The sequence below is a fragment of the Eschscholzia californica genome, unplaced genomic scaffold, assembly GCF_041429995.1.
Source record: "Eschscholzia californica isolate CP2 unplaced genomic scaffold, dmEscCali1.0.p SCAF_3, whole genome shotgun sequence".
NCBI classification, from domain to species: domain Eukaryota; kingdom Viridiplantae; phylum Streptophyta; class Magnoliopsida; order Ranunculales; family Papaveraceae; genus Eschscholzia; species Eschscholzia californica.
The window spans coordinates 44,614,433-44,633,798 of NW_028238420.1; the positions used below are offsets into that span (position 1 = coordinate 44,614,433).

Here is a 19,366-nt window from a genome sequence, read left to right on the forward strand (position 1 = left end):
TTGTCAATTGTGCTAAAGAATTAATTAGAAATTTTATGTGCCTAGTTTCTATTTTCTTATGTTATTTTGTCAATGCTCTTGTACTAATGAATCTGTTTTCCAATTTGAACTCAACCTACCAAAATACATTATATGTGCGGAACCCAAACATTAATGTGACCACTCAACTGTTATAATCATGTGATTAAGAGGTCCACTATACCTTACTAATATTGGATCATAATAATGTTGTGGTTAAGACAAGTTAGAGAAAATTATTAAAGTCCAATATATTAAATTTTTTAATATTAAATAATTAAGATTCGCTTCCAACTCTAATGAAAGGTCTCGTACAAACTGATTTAATTATCAAAACAAGAAAAAGGACAATAAGATTCTCTTGACCCCGGCCCAACTCAATTTCTCACTTCAGCTTGGCAACTACTTTTCTTTGTGCTCGCAAACAATAGGTTTCTGTGTTGAGATACGTGTGTAAACACGTGATATAAGAGACGAATCGAGATGAGGAGATCCGACAATCAAGACTAAAGATATTTGAAGATATGTGAAGATCAAGAATTTTCAGTTTCATATATTTAGAATATTTCTTGTAATATATCTAATATTATTATTAGATATATTTTATATTGTTTCTTAGTTTAGTTAGGATAAACTAGGAACCCTGATCCTAATTTCTCTATAAATAAGAAAGGGTTCTGAGGATTAAATCATTCGATTACTAATCAATCATTGTAACGAATCACCACAATTGTGGTTAATAAAGTATGTAGTCATTCTGGCTTTCTCTGAGGATGTAGGTCGTGAATGTCCGACTGAACCTCGTTAAATATGGTGTTCTTTATTTATGTTCATCTATCTCCAATTATCACATTATCGTGAATTTCTACATGGTATCCGAGCCAGGGCGATTGTTATTATCTATGAGAAGACTTCTTCTTCTTCGTGAAGATTGATCCAGACAAGACTAAACCAAAATCAATTTATCCTGGTTTGAACTTCTTGTTCTGATTTCTTCATTTGAACTTCTCAAGTCAAAACCCTAAGGTTGAATTCAGATTCAAAAAAAAAAAAAAATCCTCTCTTTCCAACGATTTTCTTTCGTTGTGATTCCACTTTCCAGTCACTTTGTTGATTTGTTCGACTTTTACAAAATTCTCTTGTGTTTATTGTTCTCACTTCCAAACCGAGAATACCGGGTAGAAGATGACATTATGTTATCAGTTATGGCTAATGAGGTTTTCAAGAAGAGTGTGAAGAAGGTTTTGGATGTGATTATTTCACCCTTTTCTTCAAGTCGGTCACTTCAAAAGTTTTGTGTTCCGACTTGCGGGAGGGTGTTGAGATACGTGTGTAAACACGTGATATAAGAGACGAATCGAGATGAGGAGATCCGACAATCAAGACTAAAGATATTTGAAGATATGTGAAGATCAAGAATTTTCAGTTTCATATATTTAGAATATTTCTTGTAATATATCTAATATTATTATTAGATATATTTTATATTGTTTCTTAGTTTACTTAGGATAAACTAGGAACCCTGATCCTAATTTCTCTATAAATAAGAAAGGGTTCTGAGGATTAAATCATTCGATTACTAATCAATCATTGTAACGAATCACCACAATTGTGGTTAATAAAGTATGTAGCTATTTTGGCTTTGTCCGAGGATGTAGGTCGTGAATGTCCGACTGAACCTCGTTAAATATGGTGTCCTTTATTTATGTTCATCTATCTCCAATCATCACATTTTCGTGAATTTCTACATTCTGTTCGTAGGTTAAAAGACTTTGTTGATCTAAAATGACATGAAAAAGATTCACTCTGTAGTTTTACATAGATTTGCAAGTCAATCTAAAAAAAGGAGTGCTAAGTGTTAGAGTATAAAGATCAAGATGAATCGAGATCCGTAGATACCCGTATCAACCGTCCAAGATATATGAAGATATTATTTGTACTTATCCTAGATAGAGTCCTAGAAAAATAAGATACCCGAATCACTCTATAAATAGAAGTGACCTCTATGTATTATACATTGAGTTGAGTTGCATTGAGTCTTCGAGTCTGTAACCAATCAATCCCACGATTGTGGAGATAATATAATGTAGCCATTAATGGCTTTCTCCGTGGATGTAGGTCGTGATCCTCCGACCGAACCACGTAAACTATGGTGTTATTTACTTTATGTTTACATCTCTAGCTCTATCACTCGATCTCAATTTCCCTCTCTCCTTCTTGGCTTCAATCCGAGCTCACTTCACCTCTCTATCTCGGCTTCATCCGAGATGAACATCTATAGAGGTTTATACATACCTCTTCACATGGCATCAGAGCGGGTTTAACAATCCTGTTTCATTCAACTTTTTGCTTCCGCCATTCCAACGATTTCTTCGTTGTGATTTTATTTTTCAGTTGCTTTGTCGATTTATTCGACTTTCGGTAAACATAATTCATTCCATGATTGAACCATCAATCAATCGTTTCGACCGGTTCTTTGGATTTTCCTAATTATCTTATGATAATTTTCATGGGTTTTCATCACAACTTGATAGATTCGGTGTTTGGCCGGTTACCTTTTATGTGGCTTGCTGTTACTGGGAGTCTGGGATTATAACTAAACCATAGGTACCAGTAATGTGTTTGTTCATGTTTTTGGCTGCTCATGTTGTCATAGCCGTTCAAAATTTCCCCAATTACAGTGGGACCATTGTTGGTATGATTAAGGGTTTTCTTGGTTATTGATTCAAGTATACCAAACAATATTTGTTGATAGACCGAGCTCCTTCCTTCTTATGCTTTCTCTCTTGCCATCAATGGGTTTTCTTATGCTGTTACATGGACGATTCATCATGTTCTTTGTCAAAATTAACCCCAAACTTCTCCGATTAATGGACGTTAGGGGGAGTCTACTTCTCAAAAACTTGGGGATTTGACGATTTTCGTCGCTGAGTTACCCATTAATGGTGTTATTTCTTTCGTTGTGCTTTTACTTTTCGTTGAGTCAACATGGTCCATTCTTCTCGGGTCTTTTTAACCGACCAAATTGTCTTACCAATCGACTGCTTTCATCGATTTGGGCATCACTCTATTGACCACCAACGATTTCCTTTTCAATTTGGTGACGAATCCATTGTGATAACTTCCGATCACTCTCTCTCTACAAACTGATCAACGCCGGTTGATCTTGGCCGAGTCCGATTCATATGGTCCATACAAATCATCGATTAGGAGTCTAATACACATTACATGTGATTTCTATTATTTGACATTAACCCTAAATCGAGTTTGAGAAATCCTGATTTCGGGAAACCCTAGTTATTTTTGCTAGAGGTCTTAATTTCCACAATTTTTATTTGTGACAGCTTCTCTATTTTGTGACAGCCGTTTGCCACAGTTATTTACTGTTGGAAATTTTCTTTTGCGACAGATTACTTTTGTCCCTTATATCCAACTATTCTAGTTGTGACACAATATTTCTGTCACCCTTTTCTTTTTGTGACACTATATCATCATCATCCTCTTCATGGATCCTCGAGATGAATCGATTATGTCCACCGGTTCCTCTCTTCCATCATCAACTACATATGGTATCGTTTCCTCCCTCTCACCAAATTTTATTCGAGCTCGAGAAAGAAAGAAAACAAAGAAGAAAAGAATGAGATTCGAGCTTACGGAAGATAAAAATATTATATCAAGTTTATGTGCAATTACAAGTTCAAGTTGCAGACAAAGAATTCAACACTATTGAAAATTGTTCGACATTAAACAAAAATTAGTCTACGTGGAAGTTCAAGTTCAAGTTCAAGTTCACGTTCAAGTTTGAATCCGATCGCATGCGAGCAACATCCATCTTTTCCAAGTTCAATTTTCAAGTTGGAAACTTCACAAGTTCCGCTTCCAACTTGAGGGGGAGTGTTAGAGTATAAAGATCAAGATGAATCGAGATCCGTAGATATCCGTATCAACCGTCCAAGATATATGAAGATATTATTTGTACTTATCCTAGATAGAGTCCTAGAAAAATAAGATACCCGAATAACTCTATAAATAGAAGTGACCTCTATGTATTTTACATTGAGTTGAGTTGCATTGAGTCTTCGAGTCTGTAACCAATCAATCCCACGATTGTGGAGATAATATAATGTAGCCATTAATGGCTTTCTCCGTGGATGTAGGTCGTGATCCTCCGACCGAACCACGTAAACTATGGTGTTATTTACTTTATGTTTACATCTCTAGCTCTATCACTCGATCTCAATTTCCCTCTCTCCTTGGCTTCAATCCGAGCTCACTTCACCTCTCTATCTCGGCTTCATCCGAGATGAACATCTATAGAGGTTTATACATACCTCTTCACACTAAGTTAGTTAGATTTTTATCGGAGCTTTACAGTGTATGGCATACACAATTGATAAGACCGTCATTTTATTTAATTAACCTAACTGAGTAGTAAGACTCTCCACTGAAAAAGAGCAGTTCTCTCACATAAAAAATATTTAAAACTCAGACACTAATCTGGGACTGTCATTGAGTTAACCTAACTCAAATATAATTATTCAATTAAATAGGAAAATTAATCAATTTTCTATTATTTTTCCATAATTAGCTCTCTGAAAGGAGCTTTACACCCATAACAAGGTATTAAGGTATATCCTTTTCTTACATTCCGATTTTTGAGGTCCACCCTTGATTTTTCAGTTCATTACTAGTGTAGTTAGAGCTTAAGTCATATACTAAATACACGTCTGGTTCAACATACGGAAATGTTTTTTGATTACTCAGTTGAACATACTATAATGTTTTCAGGAGTTTAAAAGTTAGTATCATCGAATTTGTATAACTAAACAACTGACGCAAAGTTTTTATGTACGAATTTAATTATTTGAAGACCGGGGCTTCATATAATTCGGGAACCACTAATTTTCCTCTACTATAATTGATGGGACCCCTTTCAACAAAAAATAATTGATGGGACCCCATATTCTAGCTACCTTTTTGTTGGTCCTCTAAACCATACCCAAATTTGTTGCCCAGGGCAGATCACATTGTAGTTTAAATGCCAGCATTTGCTTTCTTGTTTGAGGTAAGATTGATTATTTGATTAGTTAGGATCATCATAAGTTGTCAACATCTAACTTAAAACTCTTTATTTATCTGATATTCAATTCGTCTCAAAGAAAAAATTGTAAATCTTAAAAGAATTACAAGTTTCTCGATGATCTTCTAATCAGCTTACTATTTAAGTGGCACACTCAATTTTCTAAGATCCATGGGCTGTTGCATTCTAGATGCCCTAATTAGTTTGAGTATGGCCATCGTCAATATTTTCCTATGGGTATTGCATTCAATTTTCTATGTTTGAGTATTGCATTAAAGTGACTCAAACTAATTTGTTTGTTTAGTTTATAGAAAGGAAATTTGATCAAATTTCCCTATAAATTTCTTGATTTGGTAAAATGATCAGTTAACTTTTTTTGTCTTCAATTTTTTGAGTTTTTTTTTTTAATTTGTAATTACTTTCGGCAACTTTGCAACACCTTGAGACAACTTTGTAACATCTTGGGACAACTTCGCAACCGCCTTGCGACAGCTTTGCAACGCTTTACAACAACTTTGCAACGGTGTCTTGCAACACCTTGCAACGGCTTGCAACAACTTTGCAACGGCTTGCAACAACTTTGAAAAAATATTAGATTTTTAACCAAACAAAATACAAATATTTAGGTTTTTAACAAAAAAAATAATATAAATTGTCTTTTTAACTAAAAAAAATTAAAATTAGACCTTCAGCCCAATTTCTTGTTTATATAAAACTAGTTTTATAAAGCTGGCATGGTCGTTTTATCAACATTTCTTTTATAAGTTGTTTAAATTGCATGATATTTTACAATATATTATATTTAGTGCCACCAATTGATATCTCAGTTGGTAAAATACCTGAAACCTCTAGAAGTCGCAGATTCTCTAAGAGGTGAAATGCATGGTTTATTGAACTTAGGTTATTTAGGTATAAATAAAGTAGTTTAGTTGTGCTTGATCCGTAATTTAGTTTGACTTTAAACTTCTTCTTGTAAAGATATAAATTTGGCGGTTGTCGTGTTTATCACATCTTTGATAATTAATGTCATTCTAATGACTATCTTAGTCAATTTTCAAAAGAAGATACATTATATTAGTATAGTTTGTCTTACGACAAATATTAAACTTGAAATTAATAAAACTAATTGCAAAATTTCAACTATTATAGAATTGAAACTGAAAAATTCAAACGACTACTGGTGTCAAAGTGGCGCAGGATCCCATGCCGGACAAGACCTAACACTACTTGGACAAGTGTAGAAGTGGGAATCCTACCGAGTCGGGTGACTACAAGTTTATTTTTTCACCCGATAAAACTGATCAGACTGGAATTATACATCCACTATAGTTATTGGACACATAATTTTCAAATTGTAATGTCCAAAACATATCCAATTCTGTCAAATCTTAATGGCCAATAGGTCACTTAGAACTTTAATTGATGAACATTAATAAGTGGGTATTCTCGGACAAATATTATTGAGTCAGTCTCGGGCGAGATGTCAGGTAATACTTTCAAATATGAGGCTGACCTGTTAATTTCATTTGCCCAGTCAGATTCGATTTCATGTGCCTATGGCCTCTAACAGTTTCGGATGTCCATGACCAGTTTTGAGCTCCGAGTGTTTTTTCCCAACCCATCAACAAACCCATGGTCGGATATGGCTCGAGCCCGGTCTATGGTTTGGCGGGCCGCTCCGTTTAACAGCCTGCCGAGCTCGAGTCAATATTTAAAAAAAGAAAAAATTAATATAAATATAAAAAATGTACATAATTTTTTTCTATAAATACTCCATCACATTTTAGTTCTTCTCCTACCTACTACCAGTATCTCCTCTCTCTGTCTCTCAACTTTCTCTCTCTAGAATCTCTTTACCTCTTTGAGAGACTGAAGATAACTAGCTAGGGTTTCTAAACACTTCTATCAAAAGTTTCTGTTTCATTTGCATGGCAATTAGCTTTCTAGTTAATGAGGTATCAGACCTCTGCCTTGGAAAACCACCACTAAAATCTCTTCCAATCTCTGCTACTATCGCTGAAGCTTTATCCGCTTTGAAAAGATCGGATGATAATTTCATCAGTATCTGGAACTTTGATCTTTCAAAGAAAAACGGATCACTTGAAGATTTCAAATGTTTAGGCAAAATTTGTATGGTTGATATTATCTGTTATCTTTCTAAACAAGAAAATCTCTCTTCTCCTTCTTTAGCACTTAAATCTTCAGTTTCAGTTTTGTTGCCGATTGATTCTGGACTTATTCGTCATATTGATCCAACTTCAAGGTTCAAATTTCTTCATTTTCACTACTGAATTATATAATTTCCTTCTTCCTTTTTGTTTAGTTAGTTAACTTCAAATTCTGCTTAATTGATCGTCATTTTAGGAATTTTTCTAGGTTAAATTTCTTGTAATGTCGGTGAATTGATCTGATTAGATCAATTTCATCTGCATGTTAAGAATTAAGCTTTTGATTATGATCATGGCGGATTAGATCTCGTTTTTTTCTCATCGTTTTATGAACAGATTACTGATTTTGATTGAAAGAGTTAAAATTCAATCGTTTAAATCACAAAATTTCATCGAGTTTAGAATGAATTTGTTTATTGTGATCTATTGATTAATCAAGTATTAACTCTGATTTCTGTTTTTTGTTTCAGTTTGTTAGAAGCAATTGATCTAGTTCTTGAAGGAGCACAAAACCTAGTTGTGCCAATTCAAACCAATTTCAGTAGAAAAAAACACATCCAAAAACCTTCATTTTGTTGGTTAACTCAAGAAGATATAATCAGATTTCTTCTGAATTCCATAAGTTATTTTTCACCAATTCCAGCTTTGTCAATTGAAACCCTAGGAATAATTCAAACTGAAGTATTAGCAATTGAGTATTATGAACCAGCTTCATTAGCTATTGAATCAATTTCACAAGCCCTAATTCAACAAACTTCAGTTGCTGTAGTAGATCAAGAAGGAAAATTGATAGGTGAAATTTCCCCATTTACTTTAACAAGTTGTGAAGAAACTGTTTCATCAGCAATTACAACACTTTCAGCTGGTGATCTAATGGCTTATATTGATTGTGGTGGTCCACCTGAAGATTTAATCAGATTAGTTAAATCAAGATTAAGTGATAGAAAATTAGAAGGAATGTTGAATTTAATGGAAGAATCATCAAAACTCACATCATCATCATCGTCATCTTCTTCTTCGTCTTCGTCTTCCGATGAAGAATTTGCAGGGTGGTCTTCACCGATGACCCCATTTTCATCAACTGGTCGGAGAAGAAGGTTAAGTAGATCAGGGAGTTATTCAGCAAGAATGGTGAGAAGAGCTGAAGCAATTGTTTGTAATCCAGGAAGTTCATTAGTTGCTGTGATGATTCAAGCTTTAGCTCATAGAGTTAATTATGTTTGGGTTATAGAAGATGATAACAGTTTGGCCGGAATCGTCACATTTTCCGATATGTTAACTGTTTTTCGGGAACATTTGCAGTAAAAAAGAGTTGAAGCAAACAGAGTTGAAGGAGAGAGAGAGAGAGAATAGAGACTGCAAATAGGACTTCGCCAGACCATTATCTGTCTAATCCCGGTCAGACATGTGGACGAACATGATTTAGAGAGTAAAATGTTCTCTAATTTCTTTCAGGTCACGTAGTCGGCCGTAATTCAGCTGGGATATTGGTCAGGCAAGTGATAGTCTACCGGCCACTCAGCCGGGCATAGTCCCATGTTAGATGGAAAAAAGGTTCTAAACTTTTGTGGTTGAGATGCTTTTTGCATTTGTACTTTTAAATTATTGTTGGGTTGTGAACTTTGGTGGGTTAATTTTCTGTTTTTTTTTTTGTGAAAGTGAATGAAGAAACTGAAAACCCTTTTTGGGTTTTGAATCTTGAAACAGTGGGTTTTGTTTCAAGAAAAATGTTATAAAAGCCAACTAAAAGTTAAAGAAGAAACCAAACCGAATTTAGAATGGACAACAAAGATTGGCAATTCTATCTCTCTTTCGCAAAATGTTTGTTTCTTTATAAAAGAAGTATAAGCCTCGCACTTGATAAGTCGCTTATTATAACTTGATTAACTTGTCTCTTAATTTAAAATAGGAGTTGGTATAAAAAGTAATGAATCAACCATAAACAAATACTTTTACTTCACAAATAATAAATGTATCTATATATCTTAACCTACCTCCCCTTCACAAGCACACCAATATTATGTTTTAATGCACACATTTCATATTTTTCTCATTCAAAAGATTTCGAGTCAACTCGTATATATTATATTCAAGCTACAACTTTTCTACTTTATTACTATATTATTGTAGTCTTGTAAACAATTTTTCTCTACGGCAATTGATCTCATAAAGCTTGCAAGAGAAAAGAAAAAGAGAGGATAAATCTAAGGCCCAAAAAAGAGCCCAAATAGGAAATCCAACCCAATAGGGAATTATATTTCAAAAAAAACCCAAAATGTTAGATTACCTCTCTATCCCTCCAAAAGAAATTGTTCCCTCTCTTATCCCTCACACATTTCCCGCCCAAAAGCCTCCCATCTTCCCCTCCCTGACGTCTGACTTGATAGCCGTCAGACACAACCCTCTCTCTTCACTTCACCCGAGAGTGACCAGACTCTCTTTCATTTCCATCCACACAAACCCACTCCATCTCTCTCTCTTCATTCAAACGATTTCTCACCGTCTCCATCTCTCCTCTCTCCTCATTCAAACCCGATCAGACACAACCATTTCCATCTCTCTCTCTCTCTTCATTCAACCATCTCCTCTCTATCTCTCCTCTGTATCCTCTCCAAACTAAACCGGTCCATCTCTCTATTCTCTCTTTCTCTTTTTCAAGCGAAACAAGCCCTAGCCATTAACGCCTGTTTCATTCCAAACGTTACCAACCAAACTTATTTAAGCAACCGGATCTACTCATCTTTCTCTCTATTTCGCTCACTTAGAACAAAACCGGTGCTTCTCTCTCGATTTCTCTCTCTTTCAAACACAGGTACGTCCCTGTTCTCTCTCGTCTCTCTGTTGTTGGTAAATCGATTGGATTGTAGGAACATTTTTGGGGTTTTTTGTTTCAGATCTTTGTTTGTTGGTACATTTTTAGGGTTGTGGGAAAATTTGGGGGTGTTTTCAAACAATTAGGGTTTGTTATTTCAAGTTCAGTAGTCTGATCTTGAGTTTTTGAAAAAACATTTAGGGTTGTTTTTCAAAAAAGATTTAGGGTTAAGTTGCTCTACAGTTTGTGATAAAACATTTTGGTTTTTGTTTTGTGATTTCGGAAGCATTTGAGAGTTTATGGTTCTTCATCAAGCTTGTAGGTTAGTTTTGTTTTACCATTTAGGGTTGTGATTCGAAAGTTAGGTTTCTGTGGAGACATTTAGTACTTTGTCTTTGATTTTTACCTAAATGTCTTTGTTGTTGAAGTGAATGATTTGTTTTATCATTCTGGGTTGTTTTGAAGAAATGTTAGAGTATGTTTAGACATTTTGATAGTTGTTTGTGATTTCGGAAGCATGCATTTTCACAGAAAGATCATTTGGGTGTTCATGAATCTTCCTCAAGTTTCTAGGTTAGGGTTGTTTTAACATTTAGGTTTCTGTGGTGACATTTATGGGTGTTTGTTTTAACATTCATGGTTATGTAAAAGAAATTAGTATATGTTTAGACATTTTGATTGTGTATATACATTCTGTGTTTGTTTGATACGTGTGGGTGTCTAATACAAAACATAACAGCTTTTGCAGATTACAAAAGATGGTGAAACCAAACACAAAGAAAGGAGATGCTCCTGTTCAAAAACAACAGACACCACTGAGGGCTAGCCCTAGGAAGAGGGCTGCTGAAGAGCCATCCTCTGCTGGGCCTAGCAAAAAAGGCAAAAAAATTGCAAGTCCAAAACAAGCCAAGGTATCTTATTGTATACACATCTTTGACCATGTCCTGTATTTAATGTTTGTGGTTTGACATTTCATATAATGTTTTGGCATATTTGTTAGTGTGCTGACATTCTTGGAAATGTTGTTTCAATTAGTGATCCTTCATTCTTGTGTAGACCAGCATTGGCATAGGCTCTATTGTGTGGACACGTTCCAAAATGATCTGACATTATTTATAGTGATGTAGCATTCAGTGTAGTGTTGTATATTTTGTAGAATGTGCTGACATATCTGTTACTTTTTGTGTGAAGCACCGAGGATATACTTCCAAGAAGAGAGAGCCCATGGTGGAGCCTCAACCAAAAGAGCCTATGGAGCAGAAGAAGAAAACTGCTTTTAATTACAAATGTAATTTTAAAGCAGTTTTCAAGGTGGCGCGGGAATTGCAGTTATATATTACTGAAGAGCAAAGGAAGATGTTGCTTTCTTCACCATTCGGGGCCTTATTTAAGGCAGTGACCAGTTTTAGTTTCCGAACAGAGAATGTGATGGAGAAGCCGAACAAAGCCATCTATGATCTTCTGTACTGCTATGACAAACAGAGTCAAGCCTTCAACATCGGAGGGAAGTTGATTCAGTTCACTCCCGGAGATGTTGCTTTGTTGTTGGGAGTCCCAATGGAAGGACAAATATATGATGCATTCCCAACCAATGTCACCATAGATGTGGCTAAGGACCAGTTTTTGAGCAAGTATTTCAAAGACTGTATTGTTGAGGGAAAGGCTGCATCTTTTGGGGGTCCCAGCATCGAAAAGGCTTTGCATGTGGCTGCAAGAACAAAGGCTCCGGCCATTGAGTTCTTGAAACTATGGATTATGTACATGGCAGCCACATTCCTGTTTGCTTCAGCTGCCGGCTCCTCGGTTGTCGGGAGTTTTTATCACAATCTCCAAACGGAGAGAATGATGAAAAGAGTTTCATGGGCGAGAGCTATTCACTCCTACATGATGGAGAGAATAAACAAGCACTCGGAAGACCCGGCAAAAGCTTCAGGATGCCTGATTCTTCTCCCCGTAAGTATTCATTACAATGCACTTAAATGTTTCATAATTTCTTATAGTGCAAATAAATAAAGTTAGTTTGCTTTGACATTCTCCAAAATGTGTCATCAATCTTTTGGGGCTTCTGTAATGCTGATACATTTCGTAGAATGTTTGGGCAATGTAAAAAATGTGTTTCCATTCCTTGTGATGATACAGAAAAACACTTCTGACCTATTTGTGTTTAATTTATTTGCAGTACTGGTACTGCATGCACACCAGGATCCATGAGGACCTGGTTGGAGAAGTAGGGGTCAGTCCTAGAATAGCTCGATGGATGATCGAGCCATTCTTCCTTAAAGGACTGGAAGAAGAGCTGGAAAGCATTACAGAGGAGCAGGTAATTTGTTGTAACATTTCTTAAAATGTCTCTGTGATTTTAATAAATGTTCTAACATAACTGATGTCTGATTGACATTGTGGCAAATGTTGTAACATTTGTATGAATTTGTTCACATTTAATTAAATGTATGACTTTTTTGAGAGGTGTTGAATAATAACCATATGTATCCCTCCTTGTAGGTGAAGGTGGAGTTGGTGCCAGAGTCTGTTGAAGAGGAAGAGTTGTTAAAGTTCACTGAGAGGGTGGTGGTGGAGATGAATGACGAAGAAGTAGAAAAGTTGAAGGAGGAAGTGGAGAGGTTGAGAGAAGAGAATGAGATGGTAAAGAGAGAGAGAGAAGTATTAAGAGAGGAATTGGAGAGGATGAAGAGAGAGAGAGGAGAGAAGAATGATGTTTTGGAATTTGATTTTGGTGTCGGAGGGGAGGTGGATGTTCGAGAAGAGGTTGGTAGAGATGAGGTGACTGTTGGAGAGGAGGTGACTGTTCGAGAAGAGGTTGGTAGAGATGAGGTGACTGTTGGAGATGAGGTGACTGTTGGTAGAGATGAGGTGAATGTTGGAGAGGAGGTTAGACAAGAGGTGGAGAGTGGAGATAGTGGAGAGAAGATAGTGGAGCAGGAAGTAGCCCCAAAAAATCCGGAACAAGTAAACGTAGAACCCAGCATCGAAAAAGAAAGTGATGCCGAAGCCAAAACTGAAGGAGCAGAAATAGACAATAAGGGTAAGAAGGCAATTTCTGATGAGTTGGTAAGGGGTCAATCTTCCGTGGAGGGGCAAAACCAGGAGCAGAAAGTGAGCCAAGTTGCTGGGTCAAGTGAGTAAATGCTCACGCAAATCTTTACTTCTGTTGACATTCCTGTCTTTGCTTTATAAGAATTTGGAAATGTTGGAGCAAATACCAGAATGCTTCAACATTTGAGATATTGTTATAAAAGTAATGAATATTGTCTTTTTTTAGATTTAAGTTGGTTTTATTTCTAGTTTATTTCTTTTAAGCAACGTATTAACTTGTGTGCAATCAATCTATCTTCTCTGAAATTCTTACTTACTTGTCAGATGATTGGTATGAACATAAATTGTTCGGCCATCGTTACAAGTTTTTTGATAAACGGTAAGTAAAAGAGTTCTATCGTACTCCCGCGATGTCTTTTACCACGACAATTGAAGACTGTCTTTTACCACGAACGACAGTAGAGTGGTCGGCTAAGTAATAAATAAGAAACAAACAAGTAAGTGTTCTTCTCCGCATAAATACGTAAAATGTTGGAACATCCGTGATAACGTTTATATATATTGATCAAGAATTGGAGAATGCTTTTTGTTAAGATTTGGTTTTCTATCGAATGTTGACTAGTTAAACGTGTGGTGGTGGGGGACAGGTGAAAAGTCTTTTGGAAGTGTTTTGAATGTAGGTGAAAAAGAGACGGAAGAACTAGACTTCCAGCTGACTTGGCCTTCAGCTTTCTTTTCAGAGGTTTGTGAAGTGGCCAAAGAATATGAAAACTACGAGATCGTGGAGAATGAAAGTTCTTCGGAAGACGATTTTGTAAATAAGCCACAGGTTGAAATGGCTGAGGTTGTTCAAACGAAAGAGAAAAACAAACAAAACTCTCTGGTAAAGAGGGTAAAAACTCAGCCAAGAACCCGAACTTTGACCGAGAAAGGCAAGCAACTCGAGAAAAAGAAAACAATCAATGTAGAGGACATTATAGAGTTGGGAGCCGGAAAGTCAGAAGAGGAGAAAGTTAAGAAGCTAGGAAACTGGAGAAGAAGCCCAGTCTGGAAGAATGTCAAGGAAGATGAAAAGGGTCTGATGGAAGAATTCCTCAGGAAAAGTGACAAAAGGTACGAGTAGGTTACTGTAATGTTCATGCACTGACAATAATGTTGGGACATTCTTGTTTGTGTTGTAACATTAATTTTAGCTTACTGTAATGTTCTAGCATTGGATGATATGTCCTATCATTACAAAAGGTGACACTGTTTTTTCCACATTTTCCAGTACTAAAGTGTGGTTTAGTGACGGGATAAACGACATATGTGGAAACCAGCTCGACATGTTGATGATGAATCTAGAATGTGATTCGCAGATAATCAACTGGGCCAGTTCCTTCGTCACAAATCACAAGGAATTGAAAGAAAAGTGTGTGCTTTGCCTCCCATCAGAGATCTACGTAAGTTAAGTGATTAGAATGTTTTCCTATCGTCATCTTTTATATGAGTGAACATTTTGATAACTTTGTGTTTGTTCGACAGACAATGATAAAGTCGGAGGTCAACCAAGCTTCAATCGAACATATGCTCAATCGCACGTTGAGTAATAATGCTGGGAAACCGGAGATATTGTTTGTGTGTGCACCAATCTGCCACCCAACAACGGGGGACGCAGCAAGGGGGGGCACTGGACACTATTGATATACAATGTATTTCTCCATAGGTGGACCCATTATGACTCAATGTCATTTGACAAGAAGAAGGCCAAGGACTGTTACGAAAATGTCAGGGAGTACGCGGCATATGTCGAGGATGTAATGGAAGAAGTTGGGTTCACAATGTTTGGAACCCAACAAAAATATGCAGATGTCGTTGGGGAGCCAGAATTCCCTACTCAGGGAGAAAAGTAAGTGTTCTCAGTCATTATCTGTTCCAACATTATGATGCATGTTTTAATTAGTTGGAAATTGTTCCAACATTCCGGGAAATGTTGGAACAAAAACTTATATGTTTTTATAAATTTGATAAAAAACACGTAGTTATTAATAATTTAGTCTCATTTAACATTATGTTTCAGAATTGTCTGTGACTGTAGAAACATTATTGGTTATGCTTTAACATTTCGTTTGTGTCTTGAACAGCCCGGATTGCGGTCTGTTTGTCATTTTGAAAATTGAAGAGCTCGTGGCAAACTGCACGACAACAGGACCCAAACAGCGTACAGAAAACCCAGATTGGGTATCCCTGGCACAAAGGAAGAGGGCCAAGCTAACCCACAACATTTTGAGAGAGAATACGATATCTTGGAGGATGGCCCGAGCTTGAAGTAGTTTCCCCTGTGTATGTTTTTTTTGTAAAGGATCTTTTTTAATCAAAAATGAAGTAGTTGTTCAGGTAACGGGTTATGTTCATATCACTAAACCCGAAACGACTTCATTCTTGATTAGATTACAAACAAATATGGTTTGTAAATTATTTTGGGATGTTAACAACATACAATGATTTTGGATGGGATGTTTATGTTAAAACAATATGAAGTAAATTTGAATATATTATTATTTTTCTTCAACAACATGTGTCACATGCATTGTCCCCTTAGAGTTTGTTTCAGGGAAGAACATACACAGATATGTTAGAACATTCCTTTCAATGCTGGGACAAATTGATAAATGTTTGAGAAATATGTAATAATGTTCCTTCATTAATACGAATGTATTCAAAAAAATCCATAATGTTAACACATTGTAAATAATAGTAAGACATGTAAGGATTCATTAACTGAACATTTTGTAGAATGTTATAACATTTTCACAAGAGACCAAAATATGTACTAAATACCAAAAGATTTTTCTAAAACATTCAACACAATGTACAGACAGTCTGTAACATGTTGAGACATATCGTTGATGTTGAAGCATTTAGGAAAATGAGAACTACAGTTGGGCTCGACATGTCGCACTGTTGTGATAAGCGGGTTGGTTGCACCTGCGACAGATTCTTTTCCTCCTGGTAACATCTCCGGAACTCTGCAACCTTGTTGTACGTGGTCTGCCTGGTGCCCTTTTAACTAGTGGAGGAAGAGTCTTGGTTAATGGATCAAAAGTATATGGTTCGTCAAAATTTGGAACGGGGTAAACACAATGTTGGTATGTGTTCCTGTAAGCCTCCACGGTCCAGACCGGATCGTAAAAACATGTACTATCACCACGAGTCTTGTTGATGCATAACATTGCATGTTGGCACGGAAGCGAATCTACTTGCCAACGCCGACAAGAGCATGTGAGAGTACCAAGATTTACGGAATAGCGTGGAGTCGAATATACTTCATAAACAAGTGGGGCTGCCTCGACGTATCTCCAAGTCTCCGCAACTTTGTATTTCGCTTGTTGCTCCAAGTTAATGGATGGGCAAAGAAATGTATTCCATCCAATAGCAGCGTCTCTATGCTTTCTCATCTTGTTCATAATCTTCTGTCTTATGGCATCCAACAATGCTGTAATAGGGAGCACACGGGCTTTCTTGACCATGTTGTTGAAGCTCTCAGACAGTTGGGAAGTGATGGCGCCATACCTGTGGAAAAACATTAAATGGGATGCTTGTAAAAAATCGTGTCGTGTTAAAACATTTCGCGAAATGTATAAACATGTATATGCCTGTCGAAACACATGAAAAAATGTCCATTCATAACAGAAAGATATGAATAATGTTAAAAAATAACTGAAAAAGAGAAAACAAAATACCTATCCCTTGAGAAAAAGGAATCTGCCCATGATTCCGGATTAAGGGATTGGAAAAACCTCTCGACATTGGTTCCACCCATCTCAACCATTTGTTCAATGGTTGCGTGATACTCGCTCTCGGGTAATGCCCGTGCCGCCGTAAACATAAGACTCTGAAAATAACGTGACTGGCGCTCCCCGTTACGTATCCTCAAGTTCAGATTACATCGTAAGTGCCAAGCACAGAATGAGTGATGAGCGGTGGGAAAAACGTTCTTCACGCCTTTTAGAATTCCAGCATGTCTATCCGAAATAAAGGTGTAACGTTTCATCGGATCCACTGCTAATTTCAAATTTTGCAGAAACCAATCCCAATTATGATCATTCTCAATGTCCACAACTGCGTAAGCAATGGGGAAAAGACCTAACAAAAAAAAATGAAATACAAAATTAGTTCTGTTGATGCATGAATCAAAAGTGCATAAGCATTTCCGGAAATGTAAAACCATATTTGGGAATGAGGTATGACTTCAATAAATTGCGCCGCATCTTTTTCTATGACGCGTCACTATTGATCATGTTCTAACATTTTGTCAGGTGTTAGCAGGAACATTAGAATGTTAACATGTGATGTGAAAATGAAAACATACCGTCGTTTCCGTCCTTGGTAACCGCAGCCAAAATGCAGCCATTAAAACGAGTTTTGGCGAATGTTCCATCAATATAGATCACAGGGCGACAGTGTTGAAACCCAAGGATAGATGCGTGAAGGGCAATAAAAACTCGGACAAATCTGTTGGTAGTGGGTTCGATTTGCAAATCAATTATGCTATTGGGATTAGTAGTCTCCAAAGCATCTACGTACCACTTCAACTTTGCATAGGAATCACCCTCCTGCCCAAATACTTTGTCCATGGCTACCTTCTTACCACCGTAAGAAAAATAATAGGTCAACTCAACACCGTAATCGTCTTGAAACTTTTCTTTAACTTCAGCAGTACTCCAATTTGGGTGTTTTCTGATGTCTTCATCCATTAGGCTGCCAACAAGTTTACTAGACAACTTGGGATCCGCAGGTTTGAGAACAACATCGAGACAATCGTGATTCGGTTCGTACTCTTTCAACAGAAACACGGATTTACATCCCAATGGTGCAACCCCGTGCACTCTCCAATTACATCCGGGTTTGGAACAAACGGCAGTCACACGACCTGGTTCATTCTTGATATATTTGTAGTTGTTCTTGGTTGCAATGGTATATCGACCAAGAGCGTGTCGAAAAGCTATGACACCACCGGGGAATATTTGCTCAATCTCCGTAAATACGTCGCCCCATGAGTCACATACTAACTTCTTCTCATTATTTTGAGATGTAGAAAGTGACCTTTCAGTTTCCATACTGCAAAATTGAATAAAATGTTATGAAAGTATCATCAATTGTATTAAAATGTTAACAAATGTGTGAACATCTAGTGTAATGACTAAACACCGGGGAGAATGTTTTGACATGCGTATGAATGTTTATTTATCAAAAAGAATGTCGTAGAATTATATGAAATGTGTGAGTTTATGTGAAAATGATGGATAACATTATACTGAATGATTTGAATATGTGGTATAATCAGGTGGTCCAAGAAGCAATGTCTAATCATTCTATCAAATGTTGAAGCAATGTCTAATCATTCTATCAAATGTTGGTCTAACTGCTAATTCAATAGCTATGAAACAAATGTGTTAACACATGATAAAGTACTTGTAACATGTACCAAGTGTTCAGACATTTTAGAAAATGTTAAAACAAACTTTAAAGTTGTACCAGAAACCAAAAGATTGTACGGACAGCGATAGACCTGTACGGACATTCCAGAAACTAAACAGTAGACGAGAAGGAAGAACAAGAGCATAAAATCTCATAAAAAAGAAATTCAACATCAACAGTTACCTGGATTTATAGGACAAGAAGATGGTGATTCGAACAAGTTGATGAGTCTAGAAACGAACAAGTTGATGGCTGAAAGAAGATGATGACTGAAGGAATAAGAGGGTTTGTATCTCGGTTTGTGTCTGTAGGTGATGACTGAAGGAAGATGATGACAATATTAGAGAGAGAAACGTGAAAACGAAGATGATGATCGAAGAGATGAAGACTGTAGATAGATGAAGGTGGAAAAATAGGGTTTGTATTTGGGTTTAGGTAGAGAGATAAAGTGAAACAGATTTTGGAGAGAGAAAGTAAATCAGATTTTTGAGAGAGAAAGATATGAGTTGTTAGAGTTGAGGGATATATATAGGAGGGCAAAAGAGGGTTTAGAAGAAAATAGGAAATCTTAGAGATAAGAGTTGGGCCCGGATTGCACATTGGGATGTGTATTTGGGTTTGATATGAGTTATTATTTGATTATTGGGTTTTGGGTGAGATATTAAACCTTGTTGGGTTTTTTTTTGTATTTGGGCCCAAAATTTGGGCCTTTCATCAAAAAATTCAAAGAAAAATGATCTCATAAAGTAAAGAACAACTAAATAGAGTTCTATC

The 19,366-nt window shown here is 36.5% G+C and overlaps 3 protein-coding genes across 3 annotated transcripts; 2 read left to right on the forward strand and 1 right to left on the reverse strand.

Moving 5' to 3' along the window:
* Positions 1-6,676: 6,676 nt before the first annotated feature.
* On the forward strand, positions 6,677-9,065 carry LOC147550733 (CBS domain-containing protein CBSX5-like). Its single transcript, XM_086671500.1, has 2 exons — positions 6,677-7,361; positions 7,737-9,065. The coding sequence occupies exons 1-2, from the start codon at positions 7,027-7,029 to the stop codon at positions 8,569-8,571; spliced, it is 1,170 nt and encodes a 389-aa protein (XP_086527626.1). The 5' UTR covers positions 6,677-7,026; the 3' UTR covers positions 8,572-9,065.
* A 393-nt stretch (positions 9,066-9,458) lies between these two features.
* Positions 9,459-13,385, forward strand: LOC147550734 (uncharacterized). The gene is made up of 5 exons (XM_086671501.1): positions 9,459-10,078; positions 10,827-10,989; positions 11,270-12,031; positions 12,258-12,398; positions 12,581-13,385. Exons 2-5 carry the CDS (start codon positions 10,837-10,839, stop codon positions 13,220-13,222), a joined length of 1,698 nt encoding a protein of 565 aa, XP_086527627.1. The 5' UTR covers positions 9,459-10,078; positions 10,827-10,836; the 3' UTR covers positions 13,223-13,385.
* A 3,345-nt stretch (positions 13,386-16,730) lies between these two features.
* Positions 16,731-18,231, reverse strand: LOC147550735 (uncharacterized). Its single transcript, XM_086668490.1, has 3 exons — positions 17,484-18,231; positions 16,855-17,257; positions 16,731-16,767 (listed from the first exon to the last, which is right to left on the reverse strand). The coding sequence occupies exons 1-3, from the start codon at positions 18,229-18,231 to the stop codon at positions 16,731-16,733; spliced, it is 1,188 nt and encodes a 395-aa protein (XP_086524616.1).
* Positions 18,232-19,366: the final 1,135 nt, after the last annotated feature.